At 40.5% G+C, this 22,585-nt stretch overlaps 1 protein-coding gene across 1 annotated transcript in view; it reads left to right on the plus strand.

Moving 5' to 3' along the window:
- palld (palladin, cytoskeletal associated protein) overlaps positions 1 to 22,585 on the plus strand; it is a 53,038-nt gene that overhangs the window by 14,347 nt on the left and 16,106 nt on the right. Inside the window, exons 4-11 of the mRNA XM_020603354.1 lie at positions 5,861 to 6,036; positions 6,464 to 6,530; positions 7,356 to 7,473; positions 7,582 to 7,641; positions 9,634 to 9,775; positions 9,915 to 9,938; positions 10,681 to 10,800; positions 12,023 to 12,491. Coding sequence (XP_020459010.1) covers positions 5,861 to 6,036; positions 6,464 to 6,530; positions 7,356 to 7,473; positions 7,582 to 7,641; positions 9,634 to 9,775; positions 9,915 to 9,938; positions 10,681 to 10,800; positions 12,023 to 12,491 — 1,176 coding nt within the window. The remainder of the gene's footprint in view (positions 1 to 5,860; positions 6,037 to 6,463; positions 6,531 to 7,355; positions 7,474 to 7,581; positions 7,642 to 9,633; positions 9,776 to 9,914; positions 9,939 to 10,680; positions 10,801 to 12,022; positions 12,492 to 22,585) is intronic.

Raw genomic sequence — 22,585 nt, forward strand, 5'->3', positions numbered from 1 at the left:
GAGTCTACAGCCATGCTGCAGTAGCAACTCTCTAAACTCTACTTAGGTACAATTTTGCTTTGAGCTAAATGCTAAATTGAGCAAGCTAACATTCGTAGTGATGTAATACTAGCATGCTGATGTTAAATTTAATGTTTACTAAATTCACCAATGTAGTTTATATATTAGCATGCTAACATTTGTGCCTAAGCACCGACAAAGTACAGCTGAGTGAGTACATAGTTAAAAATCTTAAACACGTGCAGCTTTAATATTATCAGATAAAGTACATTTTTCTCTGTTAAGGAGAACTAATGCATTGGTGTTAGAAATGAAAACAAATCAGCTGTATTTGTGTTTATTTTCCACATTAACTTGTTCTTGGTTTAATCATGGGAATATTCATCCAGTGTTAGCAATACTGGTACAATTGCATAGCCTACCTGGAGGGCAGGTAAGTGATGCATTATGTGGTATTATGCAGAATTAGTGTAATAGCATGGGCTGTGGTTGGAATAAATATTTTGCTGCCTTACTGAGGTTGTGTTTTAAACCTTTAACTGAACCTTTTAGAGCCACATTCATTGTTAGTTTCATTCTGCATTCATGGGAAAGAGGAAACCCAATCTGCTTTCCTTCTTGTGTGCTTGAATCATGAGATTTCTCTGTTGTGGATAATAAAACCAACATTGTTTGCTATAGGGTTTGAGCAGGTTCAGTTGACCTCTATTGTAGTTTGTAATTAGAGATAAAGACAGCCTCGATGCCGCTCTTCTTGTCCAGCTGCACTATGGTTGACTTCTGTGGTCCACAGGCTTGAAACTGAACACTGAGAGCAACCTTGAGAATAAAATCAAAGACTGTGGATGTATACATCCAGTCTCCCCATGCCTTACCCAGTGCTGATTCTTGATTGACATATGGGAGTGTTTTTGCAAGCTTGTCACTTCTACATCCTGTCAAGGTCATTTCTATGATTGAACCCTCCTTTTTCCTCTTTCTCTTCCCTCTGGCCTTCACTCATTTGGGTTTGTGGTGAAACTGATCCTTACTGCATAAGATTTTCCATCAACAGCAGCAAATAACAACAGGGTCATGCAAGGAGAGGGAGGCCCTCAACACACACTATGGAGGCAAGGGCAACAGGCTGTGGTTTGGCCTGTCCCGTGGAATGCTCTCTTCTTCTGTATATGAATAGGAGCACCATTAAACAGAAATCATCCTCTTGTTGGCCTCGGTTGTCTTAAGATGTGTATAATTGCTTTCTCACATGCTACCTTTATTCAGAGAGCTGGAGACAGGCTGGTTGATGGTGGGATATTTAATCACCATTTTGGCTGGGTGCCACAGGCTGGGAGATGAATGAAGAGGTGAGGCGTTACTGAAGCCTGTTTACTTTCAGCTATTTTGCATTCATGTTCTGAATAGTTCTGTTCTATAATGGCATTGTGTTTAGAGGAAATGGGTGGTAAAACTGCATTCGGCCAAGAAAATTCTACCTTTACTCGGTTTTCTCATGAACATGCTTTCCTAACACACCCTGCTTCCCCTTCAAGTTATGCTATTGATGGTTAAAATCCTTCTGTGCCTCCTGGACTGTATGTGACTCAACAGAGCTCTCGCTCCCCCACTGGAGAAAACATGCTGTTTAGGCCTAGCACATGCCACAGAAATAGACAGAAGATTAAATAAACATTACCGTCTGTTTCTAAATGAGTGTACTCAGTAATTATGCATAATGATAGATCATTAATGTCGATTAATAGGTTTTTGTTAAATTGTGCTAATTTGTGCTTCATTGTTGATGCTCAGTCAACTCATAGCGAACATGAGCTGATGAGTCATGTGCTCTGCTTTGTGTTTAGTCTAATTGTGCCCATACAAATTTACATTTACATTTAGATTCCCATACTCGTACTGAGCAGATGGTGTGTGTTTTAAATTCCCCAGCAGACTTCTGTGCTGGTTTCGGATTTAGTGAAAGTGGTTTTATTTGCTGATGACACTACCATATGGGCATCTGGGGAAAACCTACAGCAACTCTTTGGATGGGTTTCACAGGAACTTGAGAAGATAAAGAAATGGTGTGACAGTAATATAGTATCTCTGAATTTGGATAAAACTAAATTTATGGTATTTGGGAATCGTAGACTAGATAATGAACTTCAATTGAAAATTGGGGGAGCTAATATAGAACGAGTATATGAAATTAAATTTCTAGGTGTCATAGTTGATGACAAATTCTCCTGGAAATCTCATATCAGATATGTTCAGAATAAAATAGCAAAAAATATATTGATATTGGCAAGGGTTAGATATATTTTGGACGGGAAAGCACTACGCATTTTGTATTCTTCATTGATTTTACCATACTTAGAGTATGGCGTTGAAAACTGGGGAAATACATACAAAAGCTCACTTCAACCATTGTATATATTACAAAAAAGAGCGATAAGAATTGTGCATAAGATGGGGTATAGGGATCACACCAATGGAGCTTTCATACAGTCTAAATTGTTAAAATTTTTCGATTTAGTGGGATATAAGACTGCTGTGTTTATGTATAAAGCCAGGAACAATTTATTACCTGGTGGAATTCAAAAACTATTTAATGAAAGGGAAGGGGGATACAATTTAAGGGGTCAATTAAATTTAAAAATTCATGCTATACGTACAACCAAAAAAAGATTCTGTATTTCCATAAGTGGGGTAAAACTATGGAATAATTTAAGTGTAGACATAAAAAATAGTAATAGAATTGACAAGTTTAAACATAAATATAAAGGTATGTGTCAATCAAGATATATGCAAGAACAGGCTCAATGATTAATTAGATGGAACATTGTGGGTGTGGTGTATGAATGTTAACACTTTGTAATAATTCTTTAGTATATTACTTGTGTGGTGTAGAAGAGAATTATCTATGTAGAGATACTGCTTGCAAACCAATGATGGTAAGATGATGTTATGGGGTAGGACTGGATAAGTCTGACTTCTTCCTACTCCATTCAAGCATGTACTAGGTATAAGCTAATTGATAATGCATTTGTGGATATGTGTGAAATTATGTGTGTTGACATATTGACTGTCGTTACATGTTTGAAAGAATAAATCAAATCAAATCAAATCAAATAAGCAGAATGGAAAACTACTAAAGACATTTAGTATAGAAACTCATAAGACAATTGGTGAAGGTTTAAATTACAACTATTCGCATTTTAGTTCACACATATTGCTGCAACAAAATGTTTTTTGGGGGGATCTGGATAGATTCAGGCCACCCTGTGGAAAACATATCCCCTGCTGTTTGTTGGCCTCTCTTCTCTATAGTTACATGTATACACAAAACACACACTGCAGTACCTCCAAATCATTAGTTTAATGATGTCATGTGCTACATTAAAACCTTGCCTGTATGTGTTCAATTAAATGGTGTTCAAAAAATGACCAAATGATTTTTCTATTTTGAAGGGGATTTGTACTTGTCCACATCAAACTCAGAGCATACGGCTTCCACCATGTGCTACCATTTTGATTAATGTAGTGAGCGACTTAAAAGACATTTTAATGACATTTAACCAACAAAAGAAACCTAAGCTTGCAAAGCAAATCCCCAGCAGATGTGGCAGTCACCTAAACATGTTTTTCCTTTTCTTTGCCTGGTATAATCTAGAAAAATGTATTTCAAGACCGCACAGACATATTGGCTAAGTCAAACAGTCAACTTTTTACTCTCTGTCAGTTCCACACTACAGAATGTGGCCCGTATCATGTGGAAAAGTCTTGTCACACAGGATCCTTTCTCTGTCTGGATCATATGTTTGATGCACAGGTAGCTGCTGAAGCGTGGCAGATGACTCTTGGCCTCTGTTGCCTTGAGGGCTGACACACCAGTGATAAGGTCTTCTGGCTCGTGCCATGAACAGTTCTTCATTAGTCTCATGCCATGATCTGTTTCCTATCATTTAACACACTGGAGTCTGGCTGCTTGAGAGAACCAGCCAAGTTTCCGTTGTTCCACTTCATCAAGTGATAAGACAGAGGAACTACCACGAGGAGTCTATTGTTCAGGGGGTTTGGTGATTGAAAAAAAAAACAGCAGACAAAGCAGAAACATAGTGACTAGTTTGCACTGCTCCACCTGTCACTGCTACTGACGAATTGCTCAGTATGATCCGTCAGCGTGTAATTTTTCCTGTCTGACCCAGCCTGACTCACGCTAATTCACCTCCTGTTTCAGTACGTAGCTTTTTTTTTTCATTCACTTTCTCTGTCCCGGCCTCTGCTCCCACACCCACTCTGTCAGTTGTAAATCCTCTGGTATGAAGTGTTGCCCGGATATTTTGGCTGATGGATTGGTTTCTAGAACAAGAGTCAGCCTGCTTTTTGACTGACACACCAGCGTGTATAAAATCAAGTAATGACCATGCAGCAGGAAGTCAGGAATTTTTTATACAGCTCTCCAAGATAGCTGGAATGTCCTTAGGTCAGGGGTCTGAATGGACACAACAGCTGTTCTTCTTCTTGGCCCTCTTCCTGTCAATGCAGAGGCAGAGAGGGGAAGGAGACATGTATGCCTTCTTCTTTAATAGGGTGTTGATGGGCTCTACAGTGCGTAATGCGTCAGTGGAGTGCTGTTATCTTGGCTTCAAAAAGACTATGAGACATTAGTAAAGCAACAGACTCTCACAAATCATGACATTTGAGGCCAGAGCTTTATGTGTGGGTGTATTTGTAGGAGATGTGTGATGTGACCCTTGCTGTTTGATCCTGTATTTGATGTGGTGAGATGGTACTGGGGGGTCTGCTTTAATCATAACTCTGTGAAAAGGGATGAGACAGGTAAAGCTGGTTGTAAACTCTCTCATCCCTCCTCAGCCTCAGATCAAGGAGCAAAGCTGGTGTCAGCAGTCCCTAAGGAGGCTGAGGAGAGCCCAGCGCATGCCCAGACACATGCCTCTGATTGGAAGGATGGGAAGGGTCTATCAGCTTCCCGTAACATGATGTCCTGTCAGTGCCTCAGGGTGTCTTGTGTAGTTACAGATGTGAGTTAAATTAGGAGGCCTCCATCTTATCTGGCAAGTTCAACTATTTGTTATGAAGAGTGATGGCCCTTGCTTGTCAGATAAGATTTTATTGAGAAGAGACATACTGTACATTTCAGCAATGAGTCCTATTTCCTGTGGTCTGTAATGTAACTTTTGCTTTTACTGGAATATTCATTTACATTTAAATGGAATAAATGCAAACTCTGAAAAATGGCACCCATTAAAAATCAGTCTTGCTGCATCTCCAGATCTCAACTGTTAAGTTGGTCAGCATTAAATCTGGTAAGAATAATGTCCAAAATGACCCACATTTTAAAGTCATCATCATTTCTGAAGACTGAAGTGTTTTTGCACAGCAGTTTGAAAGCATACATGTGCACCAAAGACACCACCATAACTTAAGCTAGCTAAATAAACCAGCTAATCAGATGACACAAAATTGAAATGCACTTTATGTTTACAGGCAACATTATTTAAAAATTATGGTTTAGAGTTTTTATACTATGTATTAATGTGTTTCAAAATCTGTTTTGCTACTGTGAATAATGCAAATTGTATGTATACTGTATACTATAATTGAGCATAGTATAGTTTGCTAAGTGTTAGCAACTGAGCACCACTTTGAACAAGATACTGGGTACGATGGGATATTTTAGTGTCTGTGTCTTCACTCACTGACTAGTGTGTCACTCTTCCTGAAACTTGGTATACCAGTTCAGCTGTAGCTTTACTTTTAAAATGATTATTATTAGACTTTGTTCAGTAAGACAACACAATTCTGATTTGCACACCATGTGAAAATAACCTAAGCTGTGACTCACCTCCTCTGCCAGGTGGTTCTGTGAAGGCCGTGAGCTGCACAGCTCTCCTGACATACAAATCTGGAGGGATGGTGACCTGCACACACTGGTGATCGCTGAAGCCTTTGAGGACGACACAGGACGTTACACCTGCGTAGCCTCCAACAGTCTTGGAGCTGACAACACCTCTGCTGAAGTTTACATTGAAGGTCAGAAATGATATTTTCATGTTATTTTCACACCAGATAATCATTACATTAATTATACTGTACTAATGTGGGCATCCACGGTGGCTAATGTGCTGGAATGCTTTACAGTACAAACTGAGATTGCTTTATAGTACAAAATAGGAAGGACTTTGCTATTGTTTTAGCTCAGTAAAGTTCAAATACTCAGTTTCTATCACTTAATAGATGGCATAATTATCCTAAAAGAATGTGTAGCAACATCTACTTTGTATGGTGCTTTATTATCATACATATATTGATATATTCATAACTTTGACACATATTTTGCTCATAAAGAAACAGCAGCTACATTGATTAAGATATTTCTAAACAGTTTATTATGTTTTACATACAGGTATTTTATAGGAATAAAAAGAACTAACAAGCACTACTTGTATTTTTGTCCCAGGAGTTTCATCATCTGACTCAGAAGGGGAAGGAGCAGCGTCAAAGTCCAGATCAGGAACCATGCCTCAGTACGTGTGTTTCGGAATGACTTGTCACCCCATAACCCAATGGACCTTGAATCCATGAACAGGTTAAATGAGCCCTGCAGCAGCTTATCAGGTCCACTGCCTGCTCTTATTTAACTACAGCCTCGAATAGGCCTTTAAGAGACATGACCCTGACCCAGTACACAGGCCACAGTATAAATAGCGACAGGTGCAGAGGGTTAATAGGGTAAAAAAAATACCCTGTGAAGTTTGTCCCCTGCAGTTTTTTCTAAATGTTAAACCTTTTACCTCTTGGCCACTCTCACGCTCTCCTTTTATTTTTTCTTTTTCAGTTTAAAAAAAAAATTAATGTTAAAATGATTATTTAGTGACACATTAGGTCATGGGGCAAATCCAGATGTGGTCGCATGAGTTTGCAAAATTATTTAGAGGACTTTTTTGACTTTTTTTCAAAATTGCACAAGGGGACCTAAATTATCTGTTACTTATATAATCTTGTTTTTGTGTGCATTTAGATTACAATACAAATGAAACATTTCTAATCATGTTCTAGTATTAAAATAATGTACTTTTAGGATTGTGCATCTGGCTCTGAGTGCCTTCTGGCTTTCTAAATGTTTGTGGTTATTATGCGTTGTGTAAATCTGACTCCATCTGGGCTACTTCCTGATTCTCTTTCTGTTTATTCACTGAAGCCAAGGTTACTGATATCATCTTGATTGTTGCAGAGATGTTTTTCTTTGATTCAAGTATCATACTTTAAATACAGTAAAAGCATGTAGTTGAGAAATGTCTCCTTTTTTCTTGGTTCTGTTTGTGTGCTAATTTATCTTTTGTTCACTTTAGAGTTCAGAAAAAGACTACTTCAATGTCCCTGACAATACGCTCCTCATCACCCAAAACCTCGGAGGTCCTCCCATGTCGCTCCACTCTGGTCCAGTCCCTGTCTCAGCCACTGCAGCGGGTGAGCCATCTGAAGCACAAAGAGTAGTAGAGCCAAAGCGGCACATAAACATCTTCTTCACTGATGTTTCTCAACAGGCTCAAAAACTAAGTTTGTGTTGTCTTCTAGATGCAGAGCCCAGTGTCGTCACTGTATAGTGAAGTGTCAGGGCCTCCTTTGTTCACCAAGGTAAGTCCGTGCACACAACATGTCATAAGTACCCTATATCATCAAAAGTAAGTGGACATCCAAACCCGATATGGTTGTTGAATCATGTTAAGCTGCTGCTGACACAACTGCCTCTTTTCTTCTGGTTATGCCATATGATTTTGGAACAGGGATCTGCCCCCACTGAGCCTCACAACCAGTAATGAGGCTGAACACTAATGCTGGGAGATAACACCTGTCTGTAGTTGACATTTCACTTCATCCCAAAGGGGTTAGGTCTTGTTTTTCCAAGCAGTAGGGGCCTTCTCCGATGTAGAAGGTGGTTTGAAGCATTTTCAAGTGTTTTATATGCGGTAGCATTAAAATTTTCCCTAATTGGGCCTAAGGGACTATCACCTCAGATACATACATATTTATTTACATGCAACACTTACACACAAACCTGGACATAACCTGATACACATGTACTCAGAATCTGTGCCTTCCCATAATAGCAGTATGCAGTGCTGGGTTTCAGCAATGGAGATCAGATAAAACATGGTGAGAGCTGCTCCTCGAGCTCCAGAACAGCTCAGACTCTTCACTCCCCCATCAACACCCAGCTCCCTCCTCCTCAGGCTATGGATCTTGTGATGGCAGGACTGAGACGGGCTGAAGCAGAACTTCAAACAGCTTTGCCAAACCCACAAGGGTCAGGTCTCTTTTGCTCTCATTCAGCCAGTCAGGCCCTAAATCATTTTCCACTTCATTACAAAAAGACATTTGTTTGCCTTCACACTACCCACCCCCACACCTCCTTTAAAAACTGTTGCAGGCTTTAATCATCTCAGTGAGAGGATGTTTGCTTCTAGTGAAGTCAGCACCATGATATCACCCATACAACCCACATAGACACACTCAGGCCAATGATGTGCATTCTACCCTTTGTCTCCCCAAAATGTAATCATGCCCAATACACACAGAGTGAGTGAGGGGGACTCGGGCTCACAGGCACATTGCTTCACACTGACACTGATACCTCTCTGGCCCTCTTAGCTGGAAGAAGAGACAATCCAGTTGTTGACAGTGATTTCTCCATCAGCCCCTGTGTTGATGCTTTTTGTGTTCTGCAACACACACACACACACACACACACACACACACACACACACACACACATGAAAGTGTCATGTGACTGTTTGGACACAGGAATTAAACTGTCATTTGTAAGGAATGGTTCGTCCTGCAGTTCTGAGGGTAAGAGTATCATCTCCTCACCTATTTTATTGCCTAAAAGCAGCATTTTCACACATTTAAAGGTGAATTTAATGTAGCTACATCAGATTAGAGTATGTGATAGGATCAACATACAGCTACTGCTATCCTAAGGTAACTTCAACCTAATTATTTACAAGTTAAATAATTATACACAGACCTACATTGAATCAGAAAGTGACATCATAAACATTTAGGCAGGTTGTGAAATACAATATTTTGATAAAGTAACCTTAAGGGTCTAAACTGACAGCTGTAGGTGACGACTATTTGGACCAGTCAGATTCTACACTGAAGTTGAAACAATGGACAGAGTGAACAGTCGAATTTATGGCTGATTTGGACTATGTGTTGGCCAAACCCAGATGGATGTCAGGTTCTTGGTGGACATACCTTTGCATTCTAAAAAACTGTGCATGTCAAGTGTTAAAGAATTGTGTTAGTCAAAGGAAACCCAACAGAAAGTGATACTGTCATTACCCTGAAGAGTTATCATAAGAAAAATCCTACAGTGAACGAGCAGATGATCATTTTATTTTCAAGTCCATTCTATGGGGAGAAGGGCATGTAGGAGAAAGAAGATGGTCACCAGACATAAAATATGTAAGCCAGCAGCTTAATGTCATGTGGTGAAATAAAATGCCTCACATTTTTGTTTCCTCTGACCAGTCTCTTCCTATTTCCTCACCAACTGTCCCTCACGTGCTCTTTTTAACTCATGATCTCTCTCTCTCTCACTTTATTCCCACAACTGAGCAGCTCTTGCAGGACACACAGGCGTCTGAGGGCCAGGTTGTGGTTCTGGAGTGCAGGGTCCGAGGAAGCCCTCCTCTGCAGGTCCGATGGCACCGCCAAGGAGAGGAGATCCAGGACTCTCCGGATTTTCGTATTCTCCAAAAAAGTGAGACATTTTTTCAGTTATCATTGTAGTTTTTTCATTCTGAACACTAAACTGACAACCCAACTAAAGTAAAATGTAACTAAAATAACCAAAGTATAACATTTCTGTTTTTCTCCTCCCCCCTGCCCCTATGAATCAGAGCCCCGATCTGCAGCTGAGCCAGGTATGTCTCCTAAGTTCCTCCCAGGTGTCTCGCTGTATGACTGCTTTCATATTCTCAAACGGAGTCAGTGGTTAAAATTAGTAATGGATTATTAGCTTTGTCTGGGGACTCACATTTGATGTTTTTATCAGCCTTTCACTTGGTTATGACTGCAATAAATCACAGGTTAATGAGTCTCTCTCACAAGACATTCATTATAACATCTACCACAGTCAGAGGGAGTCTCTGGGAAAGTCTGAACAACCCCGCCACCTGTAAACTCAAACACACACAAAATCGCACACAGACAAACAGTGAGGCACATGCTGATATATATCAGCCAAATGTGCGCATCAGGGGTCATTCCAGGTGTTACTCTCAGGCTGTGAGTCAGCCCGACGTCCCTGAACATCTGTGCTTCAGTGTTCATGTCTGTCTGTTCTTCTTGAATGGTTCCATCTATGCTTGTTTGTCTTCTCTCTGCCTGCTCCTCTTTACATGTCTCACTATGAATAATGACTCACCAGTCTATAAGAAATATCCATCATCAGTCTATTATGCACATTACTTGTCTTCCTGCCCATCTGATGTCTGCATTACATCTCATAACAAATAAATCAAGTGTCAACTTGTCATTTGATTCTGTGCTGTGTCTTTTATTTCCACCCATCATCAATGATCTACTTCAGACCACAAATCTAACTTCTAGGATCATAAACAGTTTGGTTAAATGTTTACTGATGGCGGTTGTGGTTTTTTTTAGAGGAGATCTGCACCCTGGTGATAGCCGAGGCCTTTCCAGAGGACGGAGGTTTGATCTGCTGCACTGCATCCAACTCGTACGGATCCATCAGCAGCACAGCCCAACTCACCGTCACTGCAGGTGCGTTGAAGCCAGTGTGGGAGTTTCTTAAGATGGAGTGTTCCTGTTTGCCCTATAAAAATATTGAGTAACTGCTCCAGGATAAAGATGAAGTCAACTTTTCTTTAAAAATAAATCAATTGCTTTTTCTAATATGTGGCTTTGAAAATTAAGAATTATTTGGACAGGCACATTCACCTTGACTGACGTGCTTCTACATTAGCTGCCTTCATTTCAAGTTGCAGTATGTAACTTAAGGTAGCACTAGCATGAAACTCCAACTCAGTCCACTCCGCCCACCACTCCCTGCTCCACTGTGCTGTACTACGATCTGCTCTGCTCTGCCACGCTCTGTTCAGCTCTTCAGATACATGAGATTACAATAAATGAGAATGCAACAAAACTTACTGATCAAGTAGAAATAATTGAAAATCTCTGACTGGTTAAAGAAGTCAATCCCCCTCAAAGCCTTTTAGAAGCTAATATCTGCTCAGTGAGTCTGGGTCATAGGGCACTTTGACAGCACCTTTCCACATTAAGACAAGTTCCGGAGCACATTTCTACAACTAAAATGTTTTTTAAAAAGTCACATACTGTAGCTTTAATGTACTGTAGGCTCTACCACAATGACAGAATTTGGATATGTTGGCTACAGTAACAGATGATGGTAGCAAGCACAAGCTAATTGTAGGCTTCATAATGGCACTATCAGAAATTAGTACCCTGCCAGACACTACATCATAATGCTTGAATCTCTGCTATTTTAAATGACCTTAATATTAGAAGATGCTATGAGAATATGGACATCTTGTTTTCTCATTTCTAAAATGTTTTTTTTCCAGAACAAAATTAATCTGGCGAATGAATCAGGGTTTGATCATAACACTGACCTCTGATAATCCCTGGACATTCCGTGGCTTAGGATCAATTGTAGAATGTATGTCTCAACAAGATGACCATCTTTTGTCCTGTTATTGTGACATGTTGTGTGTGAGCAAGGTAAGAGGTATGAGTTGATTTCTGTGTGTGTGTTCTCACAGACAGAACAGTGTATCTACAGTCCAGGAAAGGCTGAATAAACAGGAACTGCATTCTGTCTGACTGGTCCCAGCTGCTGCTTTATGTCAGATCAGCTGTGATACAGTCGTGTGTGTGTGTAATCCTCATCTACTGAGCTATGTGCTTGTCAGAAGCAAAACTAAACACTAAGTCCAAAGTTTTCCACTTTGTATGTTTCCCTCAGCAGCTGACGAGTCATCCAGTAATGGCATGTCTGGTGACAGCTCCAGGTTTGAGGATGCAGCAGCCTTCCCCCCTCCTCCCACACCCACAGAGATCAGCCTCCTGGAGCTGCCACCCAAGATGCTACCTCAGCCCGGCACTGAGGCTTTCCATATTAAGGAGCTGGAGATCTGGCCCAGTGTGTCGGCACTGCCTCCTGTTCAGATGGGCTCAGAGGTGGAGGACAAGGACAAGGACAAGGAGAAAGTGTCTATACAGAATGGCCAATCCCCAAATCTACCATCACCTCCAAGTTCGCCTAAAGAAACTACACCCCCACCACCTCCATCTCCTCCTCCACCTCCACCACAGTCTGAGCTTACAGATGTTCCAGTCATGGCCCAAAGTCCAGCTCAGGTAGCCCCAGCCAAGCTGCCTCCATCCCCTGGGAAGGATGGCCCTCCGCTGCCAGTCAAGCCCAAACCAAAGCTGTGAGTATGTGTTGTGTCTCCATGTGTCAGAGAGGACTGTCTGAGGCCTGGTGGAAGTGATAGCACTGTGTCTCAGCTTTGTAAAAGAGTTAAAGGGGGAATCCCATAACAAAAGCATTCACCTGCCTTTATGCTGGTGTCAGTGTGGCATCCTGTGTGCCAGGCTGAGGCTGCCAGCTTCCGTCTGTGGCTGTAAACAGATCTGTGTGGCTTTTGCTGGATGGGTCCTATTGTTCCTGTTTGACCTCAGACTTCAGGCCCAGCCCACAACAGACCCGTTGTGTTTTCCTCCCAGAGCACCTTTCTGTGAGCTCTGTAGGGATCAGGTAGGATGTCACTGTTATTAGACGAGAGCTGGGCAGTGAATGGCTTTATATTCAGTGGTCCTGAGTTTTGTGATATCTGCCTCTTGTGCATGTTTTTTTTTTTTTTTTTGCGCAAGTGCTGATGCATTTTATTCAAGGATTGTTTTCATTCTAACACAACATCATTAAATTATCCAGTCATGCATTTTAAATCTCTGTTCAGCAGAGGCCTTTTTTTTATCCATTAGCTTTTATATTTTGTAAAAGTGATGATTTTCTGGTTCCTGATACATTTTATTCTTTATCAGAGAGAACACAGTAGAGACCTGACAAGGATTAAGGAGGGGAGGTGCTGCAGTAACCACAGTGGACCATGTACAAATAATTATACATTATTGTTTGCTTTTGAAATTATTTCCATGCCTGCTCTTTGTTTAGTTTTTCAGCCATGCCAAAGGCAGCAGTACTGGTCAGTCGATCGGTCCATCTTGAGAACTGTGTTGCTGTGAAACTTGGTGCAAACAGTCACAGTCCGCAGGGTATGACTGTGATCTTGTATTTTTTACTCTCCAGACCTTTCAGCTATTACCATCACAAGGTTGATTTTTCTGTTTATCCAGTATTTTGGCCAGACGTCAGCCTCACAGAGCTGCTAGATGAATCATTTTTGAACAGCAGCGGTGGTCTATGGCACAGACAAACAAGCTAATCCAGGACTGACAGCTGTGTCGGTTTTAGTCTCTGTATGAGGATTGCTGAAAACACTATTAATATAGAAAATGACTAGCCTTATATTTTAATTAAGTTATCATTGCACAGAATGGACAATAGAAACTATTAAAGTGCATACTGTATCGGATTCACTGAACCTTTACGTGTCATCGGAAAGACTTTCCCTCATTACACTGAATGACAGTAACTCAGAGGCAGTGGTTAGAATCAACCACTCATTCACAAATTATACATCCTCAATTAATTATAACCTGTTTATGGCCACAGTTTGCATAGTTTGGATGGAGCAAAGGATCTGACCTAGTAACTAATATTGCATTTCAAATTTTGCATAACATAAGACATTTTACTTTGTCACAAAGAAAAAGGACAATACTTTCTGAACACTTTTTTCATGTGGCATGCATAAAATATGTATATAATTCTAACAAGCCTATATTCTGAAACAGATAGGAGACTGATCTTGATCCTGTCAACAATCAATATGAGGGGTGCTTCTAGACCAACTTCTACCACACTGTGTATGATAGTTTGATATATCTGAACTGCTTCTTTCTTACTTCTGGGTTTCTCCAAACAGCAGTGACTGTAACGCTGCTTCTCTTGGAGTTTTTCCACAGCAACAACACAAATACACTGCTCAGAACAACTGACTCCCAACTGTGAAGCAATTACCAAGCATAAGTCATCTCTCTCCCCTTTAAATTCCATAATTACACAATAAAAACAGCAGGCCTGCCATTAACCAAAGGTCATGTTTCTGCCAGCCTTCACTGTTTCCTCAGGTAACGTGTAGGAACAGAGGCTGACCACGCTCAGCCTAAAGCCCCCAGGCTCATCACTGAGTTAATCGTATCCTGTTTGCCAAGTGCCATGTCCCGTGCAGACTGATATGTTTTTTCTTCTCTGGGAGCCTCATGCTGCTGTGAAACATCAACAGAGCACAGCAAACCCTACAGACTTTGTAAAACCTTTACAGGAGTTCTTGTTAATAAGCCTCAAGACTTTCAGACAAACCCTTTTTTTGAACTGCTATAAATTCTAAAGACAAAGTGGAAACTATGAGCCCAATATCTACTGTTTTTAAAATAAGGCAACATCATGAAATTGTTTAATTGTTTTATTACATTTACACAAAGGCAGTGGAGATCAGTATGGATGGAGTTTTATTAGTGGAATGAGCAGTTCCCCCAGCTTGAGCCATGAGTGTCTAGACTTCAATATCAAATGAGAATTGTTTCTGAAGTTTCTCTGTACATTTAAGTGTTTACTCTAAATTAAATGCATCTAAAATGAGTATATTCTCATAAAGGATTCTGACTTGTCACAGGGACAGCTGCATCAAATAACATTTCAAGCTTGACACAGTGTTTGTAACTACCAACAGATACGTGTATTCATGTTCGTGTTCACAAATCTAGCATAAATTGTTTAAAACCATAGTGGAAGCCTGTGCAAGGGATGATTTTTGCTTTAGTAACACTGAGCTGATGAGGTGGAGGAAGTGGTTGTATGAGTTGGCTTTCAGGAGGGACGGCAGGAGACCTGAGCTATGAAAACAGCTGCTGTTTTTCTGAACTGAAGGAAGAGAGAGCAGGGTTGGTAAAGTAGGTATTTGGGTTTGCTGCCCAGCGCTAATGCTAGACGTCATGAATCAAAGGAAATTCTCACAGGAGTGGCTCAGACTGGTGGTTGGATCTGAACCAGGTTCAGGCTTGGAGTCTTTTACCATATGGTAGTGCATAGAGAGATCGGCAGCACTGTGTGTCTGTATGCTCATCCAGACTTTAGCACCATTTAAAGAGATTTTACACATAGAAACAAATAATACTTGAGTTACTTGCTTTAGTTTGGTAGTTTGATGGATGTAGTTTTCAAACCACTGGATAAACTTAACACATTACCTCATGTGCAGCCAGAGCTTTGGTCTACAAGGTCTCGTTACAGAAATGATCATACTGTATAAGTTGTTTGTCTCTACCCTTCCAAAGCAAAATCTGTTTACTATAATGACCTATTGGTTTAAGCAAATGTGTTAATGTAACTAAAACTTGTATTGACACTGGCACATCTGGAGGGCTGCAGAAGAGTCTAACTAAAGATCTGAAAGGGTTTAGAAGTACTGTACTAGCTATAAAACTTACAGTGCTTTGAGGTGATAGTTTGAGACCTGCTGTAATTCAGCTGGATGAAACTTTGTACGAGGTTGTTGCCATGTCGGACAGAGTTATGGTCACACCAGCACAGCTCCCCACTGTTCAGGGCTCTGCAGGGTTCAGCTGTTAACACATTACCACTGGTACAGTCACATCATGATGGACACCTAGAGCTTGTAAATCTCTGAATGTGTATGTGCCCTAATGTTTGTGAGTGTGTATTGATGGATGAAGTGTCAGTGCTGCTGGTGTCCCATGCCAGCTCTTTTAGATTTATAAAGGGTGCTTAGTGTGACATTTAACAAGACTTTTTGTGTTCTGAGTTTCTTGCAGCGTTCATTATGAAATACCATTACTCTTACTGCATGATATCATGTTTTGACATTTTTGATGTCCAGGGGTCTTAGGGGTGTGACAAGATCTCATGCTACAAAATTTCGCCATATTAGAATGCGATGATATTTCTCATTGAGGCAAAAGTTGTCTTGCTATATCAGTACATAACAGAACCTGAGCAGCAGCCAGTATGACAGTATGACAGAATGACGGTATGATGGCAAAGTAACGGTGCATTCAAGTTTGTCAAAAACGCAACTCTCTGCTGTGTTTTTATGCACCATAACAACACGCCGTGCATTTTCATTAGTTGCGGATGTTAAACCGTGGTTTTCTTAAATCTAACATGCCGACACACTGGTGGGAGAATTGGGGCTAAAGTAGAGTAGGCTACGTTAGCAGCATGGCTAACAAAAACAACAAAAACTCCTGCCTGGGCTGGAAACGTGAATGAAGCCACTCACACTGACTTGTTACAGTGTGGCCGTACCACACACGCCTACAGTACAACACTCCCCTGCAGCCCCTCACCCCCTGACCAACACAACCCTGTGTGTTAAAACAGCAGGGAGTTATGTTTTACTGGATCAATCTGAATGCCTGCTAATTTATACTCAGAAAGTAGAACTGAGGTGGCATTCATTACAAAATGATTAGTTAAAATGTTTAAAAATGCACCTGTATCGTTTTGCATTTTGTGACTTCCAGTCTAATAAAAGACTATTTTTCCAGTCAATATATTTTTTCATTGAACTTTTTTTTTTTAAATTGTGTTCAAATATCATCTTAGCTCATTCTTGTGAACCAGTATCATGTATCATCTTGTCTCATGAGCTAAGTGTATCATCACACCCCTATAAGGTCTCAATGCTTACTTCATATTACTAAGTCACCTATACTTACAAGTGAAATATTATGTTTTGATAGCAAGCAACCACTTTAGGACACCACTTATCTGAGTCTGAAAAACAAGACTACAAAACAAAGGAGGAGACGCTCAGAAGTACCAGTGCAACCTATTGAAGGTGTGACCACCATGATATTGAATGTGGTAATAGGGGCAAAGCATTTTATTATGTATTGGGATAATGTGTAGGTGGGCATCACACAATGAGCACAAGTAGCAGAGGCAGTAATTATCCTCCAACTATTCCACAGCTTAATCTCTCTTTCATAAGACCAGGAATCACCTTTGACAGTAGAAATTGTTCTCTTGCACAGATTTCCTTCCACAAAGTCCTTTTAATATGTAAGATAAGCTCTTACTAGCAACATGTCTGTGGGTGTTTTTATGCAGCTCTAGTAAATTTTTAGTCAGTGTGCTGACTAAAACATCAGAAGGACCTCAGTTTAGTTTTTTTCTCACTACACAGTTTTTTTTTTTTTTTGCAAAGGCTTGAAAATGGTTCAAGTTAAGTGCATTTGTCTTTTGGTTTGCCAAAGAGATGCTGCAATACTAACTGTTGACAGGGTAATTTATATAGGATGGAAGCATAAAGCCAGGGGAAGAATGTGTGAATTTAACCATACCAGATCGCCCAGTTTCTGTGCACACTCCCAAAAATGATGTACGCACAGTTTCATTTGGTAGTGATTACAGTCATAACTTTAATCTCTATTGAAATGTAGTGTAGCTTTATAAATTTCACAGTGAAAAGTCAAAAGAAAAAGTCAGAATTAGTAGAGATACTGAACCAAAGTATGTTTTTTTTGGAAAACACCTTGGATCCACAAGCACAAGTCTGAACCAATTCTATTGATGATGGTACTAAAATTAGCTTTTTTATTGTACACATAGATGAATAAATAGAATTCAGAGTAAAGTAGTGCCCTCATCACAAAGCATCCCATGGATGGGATGGTGTATTTTCAATAAACCAAAGACATACTGTACATATACCGTAGTAATTAGTATCTGCACTTGATTTTAAAGAGTATTGAATTGTTTTTTTTAAGCGCAGCTGAAGCTGTTTTGTGGCCTGGGGAGTAGAGATTAAGCTAAATCTGCCTGTGTCAAAGAAGGAAGTGGAAAGATTCACAATGAGGGAGGGAATCATGATGCTGGTGCAACAATTATAGATCAGAGGTTTATATACAAAAATATTTAGAAAATAGCCTGAGCCAAAACACTCCCAGGGGTTGGATGTTATTACTGAACAACTTAGCAACCACTTTAGGACACCACTTATCTGAGTCTGAAAAACAAGACTACAAAACAAAGGAGGAGACGCTCAGAAGTACCGGTGCAACCTGTTGAAGGTGTGACTCTATTATTATCATTTTAATAAGAACATTTATGTTTGTGTATTATTTATCATAATACATACAGTATATATAACAATTTCGACTGGTTGAACGAAACCTTGCAAATTCATGACATGATATAATCATATCATCTATCACACAGGATCTTACAACAACAGTATGTTAGTGACAGCATGCCTTCAGCCTCTGCACACTTACAGTATATACTGCCATGATGAAGATGAGAAATGGCTTAATCTACTTTCATGTTGACCATATACCTTTCAATCCATGTCTGCTGACATAACTGCCATACCACTGAGATTAAATGATTTCTGCACTAGCTTCAAGCCTCTTTAACCCCAGCGAAGTTGTTGTCAGGCGAACAACATACAAACTGAACATAACAAACTGCTCTTTGCCAATCAACCTCATCGATCTCCCCTATCACACACTGCACCTCAGCTTGTGCTTACAGTGGCAGCAGTGATTGGTTGTTGCCATCTGTCCCCCTGTATAAATAAATCAGAACACATTATGATTTCTGAGACTCACTCTATTACATAAAGCAGGATCATATGCATGTTCTTTCTGAGTTGCATTGCTAAGCAAGGAGTAATATCAGCAGAGGAATTCAGAGGTTCCTCTCACAGATCTGTTTGTGTTTACATGGTGCAAATCATGAACTCTAATGAAGTATTAACAATCACTGTGTTGCTTGTGGTTTTATGGAAAGTGGAACACATGCATGTTGAATGGTGGTACCGGCTACAAACTTTGTTTGTGGTTCATCAAACATTTAATTAAAAGTGGAAGTAAATCTCTGGCTGTGAATTGGTTCAGGGTTTTTTTTATTTTTAGCCAGTGAACAAAGGCTAAGACAGTTAAGTTAGTTGTTAGGGAGAGAAGGACATTGTGCAATGCAATAAAAAGTGAAATGAAGTCAGTGGAGACACAAGAGAACAGGAAAGCAGATAATTTCACATCAGCCACCAGAGTCAGAGATGGGCAGTCCTTAAAAGGATATGGGAGAAACAGGATTGGCTGACACACCAGACGGACTAACCACTGGATTGGTCAGTTGGACTAGAATGACCTGCATGGAATGGAGAAACTTTCCAAATAAGGAAGAGAGTTCTCGAAACTGACTTTCATAATATGGAGAGAGGGCTGGAAGAAAGACTGCAGAGCAGAGGGAGAGGGAGCGATGAAAAGATGCACGGAGGGATGAAGGGAGTGAGAAACCAGGGTGTATGCTTGGGAGTTGACAGCATGGAAACTAACTGGCCTCAGTGATCCCCTCAAAGAAAGCAGACTCTTTCACAGGAAAGAACACCCTGCTATGTTAAACATAGAGACGCACACAGATAAATACACATTACGTTACATACACACACACTTTTTTCACATTGTTTCTTGATGAGGTCGGTCGACCTCTGATTGGACTCTGACCCTGGTCCTCGGTGTGTGGCTGCATGTGTGGTATAGATGATACCCCAGTTTAGACAAGGTCCCAATCAGAATGACAAATAACCTCCACTTGTGGATGTTAATTAGAGGATGTAATAATGCACACATGCCACTGCTGTCACTAAGAACCCACTTTGAGTACAGAAGAGATTCATCACCCTGACACGAATGAATGACTCGCACCTCTAGAGAAAAGAAGCCCCTTTCCTAATGGCTGTCTGACCTTTCCACAATGCACAGACGCTATTACACACACACTCATGCATAAACACAGCAGCCACTGGAGCAGATCTCTGGCCTCCCATCTTACATCAACACGCGCTGACTCATCAGCAGCCTGGAAACAAACTCTACCTTAAAATAGAAGCATTACACACAAAAACAGAAATGATAAATCCCTAAAAAAGGATTAGTTTCATCCCACAAAAATGAAAGGGAAAGTTCTTTTATTGAGAAACTGAATATTTGTGAGCATATTTCAGTGAGTTAAACTAGATTTATGTGGCTGTGGTGGGATTGTTTGGGCATACATTGGTACTGAGACTTTGTCCATCACTCAAATCGTCCCAAAGAATCAATGCCGTAGTACAGGATGAGGTCACTGACATGTTACAATGTGGCCGTATCATACATGCCTATAGTACAACACTCCCCTGCATCCCCTCACCCCCCGACCAACACAGCCCCATGCGTTAAAACACAGCAGGGAGTTATGTTTTTACTGGATCAGTCTGAATGCCTTCTAATTCCTGCTCAGAACGTAGAACTGAGGTGACATCCATTACAAAATGATTAGTTAAAACCTGTCAGATAAAACCATTATGTTCCATATGCTTGGCATGTAGATACTAGTTACTGTGTTCTGTCAGTGTGTGAAGGGTAGATAAAGTTTCCATGGGGGGATAAAAGAGCACACTGAATGTGGGGTTTGATTTCTAGTCAGGGTGTTGTTTTGAATGTTACCTTACAATGGATGAACCTTATTTGTGTCACATGAAACTGAGAGAGCTGTTCACATGATTAATGTCTTAAGTGTATCCTTGATTCTCTCTCCTCGATCATCCTGCCTTTCTACGTAGTCTTCAGTCATTAAGGAAGCAATACAAATTTGGACACAAAAGGATGAGTAAAAGTTAGATATGGATGTCTTTTTTATTCTCTCACTGTGAATTTCTTTTTTAAAAAATCCGGAACTCTGAAAGCTGTGTAGTATAGGATTAAGCTCTTATTCTGAAAGGGGTTAGTCAAGGCGAGACTGGCAGCTTTTACTGTGAAGAGGAGGAGCTCACAGACAGACTGGTGCAGAGAGAGAGAGGAGAGAGACTGTGTGACGATCTGGCTGCTCCCTGTTCTATATATGCTCTTCATACCTGGCAGGGCAGTGCTGAGAACTAGGGAAATATCAGAGCTGCTACACACCAAGGCCATATCACTGAAGGTAAAACCTTTTCTTCTTCTTTTGTATAAACTGACAACTCTTAAATTAAGCAAATTTAAGTGCTACTAAAAGGCAACGTGAAAATGGATCAAGGATAAATGAATGAATACTTTTCTTTAACTTTTAACTGTTGAGCACTTAGAGAGGAAATGTATTAATGCCAAATGCTTTATCAATAAATTTTGAATGGAGGAGTAAAAGAAGTAAGAAAAGCCAGAACAATGACTGTTTTTTCCGGTTTTCATGGTTTTCCAGCTTGACATGTTAATGTGTAAATCATATGTCTTCAGAATGAATGTGTGGGGTCCTGGGAGCACACTGAGGCTGAGTGTGATACCCATTCATTTGCTGGAGACTTCAGAAACGTAGTGTGTTCAGACTGGAGAGAGAAAAAGTAAAGAAGAAGAGCAGTGACTTTAGTAAAGACAAGTCTGTAGTTTTCTTCTGAGTGTTGCATCCGTCATGCAGACAGACAGTGTTTATGTGGCGAGGGTTTGTTTGTTTGCAGAGCTCCTCAGTGGAGTCAACTGGATTAGTTAACACAATAGAGTCTGTAATGTGAGAGAGTGTGTGTTTTACTCGGCTGTAACTCTTTCACTGACTGATTTATTTGGAGTCACTCTTCAATTTCTGCCTCTCTCTCTCTCTGGCTCTTCCTTCCTCCCCCTCCTCCTTTGCCTCTACCTCCACTCCTGCTGCTAATCCCATTTGATGGTGATGTCTTTCCCACTCCAATCCAGAGAGGAATGTCTTTAGCATTCCTACTATAGAGAAAGAAAAAAATACCCTCCTCACTTAGAAAAAGCAAAAGGCGGAGGAGTGGGGAGATGAGGGAGGGATGGATGGAAGTATACTGTGAAAAGCAGAGCTAACTGATTGTGGAGAGCCCTCTTCACCTAGACTTGGATAGGAAATACAAGCCCACATAGAGAATGGGAGGGAAAAGTATAGTATAAGGAGAATCAAAAAGAAGGAAGGTGGGACGGGGGAGAAAGTGTATGAAAGGAGCGGCCATGAGGCTGGAATAAGAAGAACTGCTCTGTGCTACGTTTTAAGGAGAGGGGGGAAAGGAAAACAGTCTGGTTCTGTTTTATGTGGTGTGTGTGCAATTAGAGCCAAGGAGAACGAGGAGAATGGAGAATGGGGGCGGGGGGGGGAAGTTTGATGTTTTCCCATGGAACGAACTATGGCAGCATATCCAGGGAGGAGAGGGGCTGAAAGTCCGTTAAGGACAGCAGAAGAACAGAGGATGGGGAGAATATGTCAGCTGATAGGGAAGAAGTAAATGAATGAGGAATGAAACATTTTTGATTGTGGGACATATTGAATATTATGTGTTCCCTGTAGTAGCAGTAGCAGCCTGGTTTTGTGGAATCAGACAGCCTCTGAGATTATAATGAAATGTTAATGGAA

The sequence above is a fragment of the Monopterus albus genome, unplaced genomic scaffold (assembly GCF_001952655.1).
Source record: "Monopterus albus unplaced genomic scaffold, M_albus_1.0 scaffold61.1, whole genome shotgun sequence".
Classification (NCBI taxonomy): domain Eukaryota; kingdom Metazoa; phylum Chordata; class Actinopteri; order Synbranchiformes; family Synbranchidae; genus Monopterus; species Monopterus albus.